At 43.9% G+C, this 6765-nt stretch overlaps 1 protein-coding gene across 3 annotated transcripts; it reads right to left on the bottom strand.

Annotated features, from left to right (window-relative positions):
- Positions 1 to 669: 669 nt before the first annotated feature.
- Positions 670 to 6223, bottom strand: LOC123190539 (beta-glucosidase BoGH3B). Of its 3 annotated transcripts, XM_044603198.1 has the most exons (9): positions 5847 to 6223; positions 4229 to 4399; positions 3614 to 4121; positions 3362 to 3510; positions 2554 to 2797; positions 2352 to 2456; positions 2092 to 2274; positions 1724 to 1925; positions 670 to 1386 (listed from the first exon to the last, which is right to left on the bottom strand). In XM_044603198.1, the coding sequence occupies exons 2-9, from the start codon at positions 4342 to 4344 to the stop codon at positions 896 to 898; spliced, it is 1998 nt and encodes a 665-aa protein (XP_044459133.1). In that variant the 5' UTR covers positions 4345 to 4399; positions 5847 to 6223; the 3' UTR covers positions 670 to 895. The 3 variants fall into 3 exon arrangements, with proteins under 3 accessions (XP_044459133.1, XP_044459134.1, XP_044459135.1); XM_044603199.1 differs by lacking the exon at positions 4229 to 4399; XM_044603200.1 differs by lacking the exons at positions 4229 to 4399; positions 5847 to 6223 and having other exon boundaries at positions 3362 to 3502; positions 3614 to 3973.
- Between the last annotated feature and the right edge of the window lie 542 nt (positions 6224 to 6765).

Consider the following 6765-nt stretch of genomic DNA (forward strand, 5'->3'; position numbering starts at 1 on the left):
ACGACAACGGCACTTGTTTTTGAGTTTGCTATTTCAAGAAAACGTTCGTGCGAACATGCAAAGAACCAAATGATAGAGAGAACGACAACTCAGATTCGCCATGTTGGGAGCCTCCTTATCCATATGGCGGCCTCCATAATCTGCTACCGGCACGCCAACCAAACTGGCTGAACAAAACTCGTGCACCCGTTTCCAGACGGTTGCACCCAGAGGCGAGTCTTTGTGTGTGTCAGTGTGTCTTCGCGATGGAGACATCATTAATAGTCAACATCCACTGAAACATATCTGTTGTCTGAGTTAGATTGATCGACGTCACCTACTAACTAAATGGATCGACTTAGTCTATTTGTCGCCAAGTAAAGCTCTGCAGAATTGAATATTCAGTGGGACAGCCCCCACTGAAACAAATTTCTGCTATTTGGGGTTATATATGGGTCCATTTTGTTGTGCTTACATCTTTTACCATCATCCAAAGAAAATGTGATTCCAAGAAAATGGTTCGGCTACATCATTCAAGAATGACACATTTCTAATATTTTTTCACTTCATCGTTGGTCGAGCCTTCAACTAAACACGCTAGACTTTCACATGATGACAGTACTAATATATTCCGTTCATGGCTTCTCTACACAAAACTTAGAACTGGCAAATCATATTCAACATGTCGTGTAAACAGAAGGGAAAACTAAAGTTGTATAAAATTCAAGTATTCGAAATGATATACTTGCAGTAGAAGTAGTCAGACAAATTATGTCTTGAACACCTTATACCATGTACTCGGCAACATAACTTTATTTCTCTTGTACATAACCCAATATTTAACTGTACAACACACATATGTAACAATATTCTGGTAATTCAAATGTATGATCGGCAAATATTTCATGACATCATGCTAAATCTCCATGGCTTTTGAACATTTGAGTCCATATCCAAAAGGAAATAATGGATCATAATTAGCACCTCCAATATTTATAGGCAGCTGGTCGTCATATCTAAACCAAGTTACAGGCAACGTGCCCACAAAATCATGGTCTCCAAAGAGGCAATCAGCAACTCCCATGCCCTCACTTCCGGGCAGCCAAGCGGCAACTAGAGCATCTACCTTCTCAAGTACTTGCGGCTCAATAACCAAGGGCCTTCCAGATATAACAATCACTAGGGTAGGGACTTTATTGGCAACACGAGTAATAAGATCGGAACCATTGAATGGAATACTGAGGTCGGTTCTATCCCCCAAGCTTTCTGCATAGGGTACCTCACCAATTACGACAACTGCATAAGAAAAATTGCCTGCTTCAATGGTAGCATCTATTGGGCATTCATCATACACAACTTCAGTTTCCACTTCCACAGATTGTTGTATGGCCTCTAATATGCTTGTACCTGTTGGTTTTGATAGCTTGATTAGCTTCTACATCACAGTACGGATTAAACTAGAACACATTTTTAATAAATAAAATGAAACAATTCCGAAACAACCACTACACAATATGTTCCAACGCAAAGAACTTACACTTCAATTTCTAAATAACAATTTCACATTTGTGTATGCAACATGGCACTTGAAAATGGGTCATAATTTATCCTTAACTACTAATCATCCAACCTAGAATTTCCAAAGAAAATGATTTTTATAGCAGGAAACAAGTAACTGTAAGTGTCCCCTCAAATGAAAGGTCGTGTTTAATATATTCCCCTGGAGTTAAAATTATTTGCTTACCCGGAGTAATCTTTCCACTATCACCATGCCAAGATATTGTCCACCCACCGCACTGGTATCCAACATTGTCAGCATGTGTCCCTGCGACGAGTATTCTTGTTGCATTCTTGGCTAAGGGGAGGAAAGGTTCCTTCCGATTCTTGCCATTTTTCAAAAGTACCAAAGACTTTCGAACAGCCTCACGTGCTAGCAGACGATGCTCCTGACGCATGCATGTCGTATACGGTGAGTGATATATTGTGTCACATAGTTAATCCAAAGAGAATTATAACCTCGTCCGCACATTGTATATGATGAGTGATGTCTAGTGTGAGAAGAATTGACAACAACAACAACATAATCATAGATGGGGGAAAATGCACTTTTACCTTGCAACCAATTACGTTGAGTAGAGCTGGATCTGAAAACGGATGCTCAAAAACTCTAGATACGAACTTAACTCTTAGAATCCGCTCAACGGCGTCATCAATTCGTGATAAAGGTATCTCCCCCGTCTCCACCAAGAACACAAGATCTTCCAAGAATTTCTCAAATCTGAAAGGTATCATAACCTGTAGATTGCTCAACAAATGCAAAACAAGAGGTTTTTGCATAATATATGTTGTAATAGCCATTTATTGAAGAATACCATATCCATTCCAGCATTTACTGCTTGGGCAATGCAATGTCGATAATCCGACCCTCGAGGCTCGCAAAGATGGTCAATACCTTCCCAGTCCGACACCACAAAACCCTGTGAAACAAGAGCTTGCACATGTTGTCATGCTCACTGTTCACAACCAAAGCTAGCATCAATCTATCGACTAATCAAACACCATAGTCCCAGTTACCTGGAAGCCTAACTTGCCCTTTAAAACATCGGTGAGCAAATGGTGGCTGGCATGTAACGGCTCCCCATTCCATTGAGAGAAGGATGCCATGACCGTTGCCACCCCTTGACTTATACAATCAGGGTAAGGTTTCATGTGGATCCTTTCCAAATCGTCCAGAGAGCAAATGGTGTTCCCTTCATTGATCCCCTTGTGAGTGCCACCATCCCCTACATAATGCTTGGCACATGCAAGCACATTCTCCCTGCATATCACAAAGGAGGGGGCCTGTTTCTACTAATAGGTTTGTCGGCATATGCAAAAATAAATGTTTTTTTAGAAGTAGCTCTAGTGGTTATGCAAAAATAAATGTATTGAGCAACTTTTATAAGCTTGACCGAAAATGTCAACCGCGAGCCCAGACTAGCACAGCCCAAAAAATATAAATGATAACATATTTTTTTATTTTAATTATCTTTATAATTAAAAAAATTATTATACCTATTTTTATTGAAATATGTATATTAGATTTTATTAGGTACAGGCTTTTTTGGATTTTGGTACTGGGCTTCACGCAGAAAACTGGAGCCCAAGCCGGCTTAAGCTCTGGGCTTCGGGTTTGGGCCGTCGGGTTGGGCTGCCCATGCCTAGGCTTACTCAATCCTCTCCGGGGTTTGAAATTTCAACGTGCTTCAGCTAAAACTTTCAGGCTAGATTCAAACGAAAATGAAGTTAGATAATTAAAAATGATTTACGCAATAAAATCCAGTGAATTGTGATGGGAACACTTGCAGGACAATTTTCGAATATTTTCTGATTCAAACCGTACCTAACGGAATGGAGGAACGGGTAGCCATGGGGGTGGTCTGCCGGTGGCTGGCCCTGCAGGCCGGCGACGATGGTGGTGAAGGAGCGCACCATCTCCGGGTCCTCGCTGTAGCTCTCGTAGCATCTCCCCCACCTCGAATCCCTACAAACCTATGCATACATCACATCACCCACCACCACACATCAGTCTACGTACTATTTTCTTGCAGCTCAAGGGACGGCCGGAACCGGAAGGTTTGTGAGCTTGACTCACGGCGACGCAGGGGGCGAAGGTCCAGTGCATGCCGGTGGCGCGAACCTCGAGTGCCGTCGCCTCGCCGATCTTCCGCACAAGCTCGGCATCCCTGGAGGCTCCGAGGCCGACGTTGTGGGGGAAGATGGTGGCGCCGACGACGTTGTTGTTGCCGTGGACGGCGTCGATGCCGTAGATGATGGGGACGGCGAGGCGGGACGAGAGCGCGAGGCGCTGCATGCCGTCGACCACGCCGGCCCAGTCGGACGGGGAGGCGCCATCGAAGGGCGGCCTGCCGCCGCCGTTGAGGAGGCTGCCGACGCCGAGCTCCGCGAGGGCGCGGGGGGACGCCACGGAGAGCTCGACCTGGGCCATCTGCCCCGCCTTCTCCCGCAGCGTCATGCGGCCCAGCAGGTCGCGCACGCGCGCCTCCACCGGCGCCGACGCGTCCTTGTACAGCGGCCGCTCCTCGCCTTGGCCTTGCGCTGCCGCCATGCCGGACGGTGAGTATTGCTTTTGTTCCGGGCACCTGGGAATGACAGCCAAAGTAGCAGCTAGTATTGATTTTGCCGTGCCAATCTCGGTGGGTTTACCTTGTATATGTACTCAACTAATCATCAAGCACGCTCACAATACCCGATTAAAGAAGTACTCCACGAGTTATCAGATAATGTGAGGATAATATGAGCTGATGCATCAAGATGGCAACGTGGCAATGGGGAGAAACCTGGCCGGCGGTATTGCTCTTTCATACCCGTCACAGTGAGTCCGTGACACAATCCCGGCCCGCTACCCGCACCCCATTACCTGACAACATACACAGAGTGTTGAGTTCAACCCAAGGATCGCTCACGTCAAAATATCATGAGCACACACGGTGATCTTTTTCCGGTCTCGCTAGGTCTTGGTCGATTGAGACTTTTTATGTCTCAGTCAATATTATATTCGTGAGATTTTATATAGAGATCCATGCCATAATTTTCTTTAGCTTTTTTTTTCTGTGTGTTATATCACTTGATTGAGACTTAGTTGCCTCTTAATCGACTAAAACCTAGATACCCTTTTTTAGTCAAGGCCTTGTATCGTGTTTTTTTCTTTTCTTTTCTTTGTTTCTCAATTTTCCGGAGCATCAAACACCTCGGGCTAGCAAGCCGACTCCAAGTGAACTTCCTGACACAACACTGACTCAAACACCTCTCTTGAAAAAAAAACACTGACTCCAACACGTACGGACCGGTCCTACTAATACCCCAACGTAGACTAACTTGCTAGGAAACTCATCGTCACTTGCATCCATACATGTAGTACTAGGCCCTTCCGAATGCTTCGAGGTGTATCAGTGCTAAGAGTGCCACATAGGCAAAAAAATGATATGGTAGAGCAATTAATGATGGTGACCCCAGAAGGAAACGATGTTAAGCGTGTGATCCTATGCAAAGTGAGCATCAACCATTGCATGAAGGTCTTTTGGTGTTAAAACATTAAATGAGGAAGGCTTCGGGCGATTTTCGTCCGTCATGAAAAATTATGGAATCAAAGTTTCTCGGATGCACAAGGTGCATAATTTTTTTCATATTGTTTGGACATTCCAGGTGCTCACGAGAAAGAAAAAATTGTAAATATGTACGTTGGTGAACAGTAAATTAAAAAATAGCAAAAAATATGAATTTTTTTGGCATCAAAGATGCATGGGTGTGCAAGATGCGTGCATATTTTCGTGCTCAAATGACATAGGAGGAGCTCTGGCCAAAAAAAATAGTGCACCTTTTCAAAGTTTCTTTCCCAGCCAATTTTTTTTTTTGCCACGAGCTCCCACAATGTCTAAACACCATGAAATTTTGCAGACACATTGAGCACCCGAGCATCTTGTATGTCAACATTTTTCTTCTTTTTTTGGAATTTTTTTCTATTTTTTTCGAATTTACTGTTCACCAGCGTACATATTTATGGCTCTTCCGTTGTCACAAGCTCCTGGAATGTCTAAATAGAAAGAAAAAAAGCACGCACCTTGTGCACCCGAGGAACTTTGATCCCACAAATTTCCAGATGTTTTTGACATTTTTTAATTTACTGTTTGTCGGTTTATTGTTTATGTGGACGAAAACCGCCCGAAGCGGCGTGAGGGATGAAAACTATCCGGTTTTGATAACTGAGGGACGAAAACTATCCGATTTTGAGTTGACGGATGATTTCTAAATTTTCGAAAGAGTTTGAGGACGAGAAATATACTTATCGCAATTAAGATTATACTAACACAGACGATGTCGACGACGGGGAGCTCAACGCGCCACATTGCGCCGGGCTGGTGAGGTGCCTGCGATGCGGTAGTCGACGGGGAGTCCGGGATACCGCTGCCACCGTAATGCGTAGGGCGGGCTAGGCGCGAGCGGCAAGCAGCCGGTGAGGTGTTTGAGGCGGCGCCACGCCGGGCATGGTGGGTCGACGCCTCAATGTGGATAGGGAAATGGATTATCAGCGGTTGGGAAGGGGATGCTGGAGCACCGTCGTCTACAGCGGCAGGCGGTGAGCTGCCGGGGATGGGCTAGCAAGCGGCTGCGTGCAGTGGTGTGGGTGCTTGTCTCGTGGAGAAGATAGGGAGTTCAAGAGGAGAAGAGAGAGCGGTAGAGGTTGGCGGCTGGGTCTGGGAGGGACCGAGTAAGAGGATGGATAAGGTTATTGTTTGAACCGTGGGACTTGGGCCGTGCTTCAAGTTGAATCGTGTTGCCGGTCGTGGAAAAGGCAGGGCCGCCATACAAGGGAACTGCTCGTAACTTCTGATTATTATTGTGTGTGTTTTGCGGGTATTATTGTGTTTATTTGTCTTTTCAGTTTATTTTTTGCCTTTTCTATTTGATTAAACACGGAAATTATTAAGAAATGTACTATCTTTGAAAAATATACACAAACATTTACGAAAAACATGTGAACAATTTACATGAAATTTTTTATAAATACGTAAACCCTTTTTAGTTAAATGAAACTTTTCAAATATGCACTGAACAATTTTTAATACATGATAGAAAATAATTATACTATGAAATTTTTTATTGTGTGTTGAAGAACAATATTTTAATCTGCAATCAATATATTTTAGTACACAATGAACCTTTTTGATAAACATGATGAATAGTTTTTTAATACATGATGCAAAAAATTCATTACTACATGGACAT

This window comes from Triticum aestivum, chromosome 2A (assembly GCF_018294505.1).
Source record: "Triticum aestivum cultivar Chinese Spring chromosome 2A, IWGSC CS RefSeq v2.1, whole genome shotgun sequence".
Lineage (NCBI taxonomy): Eukaryota > Viridiplantae > Streptophyta > Magnoliopsida > Poales > Poaceae > Triticum > Triticum aestivum.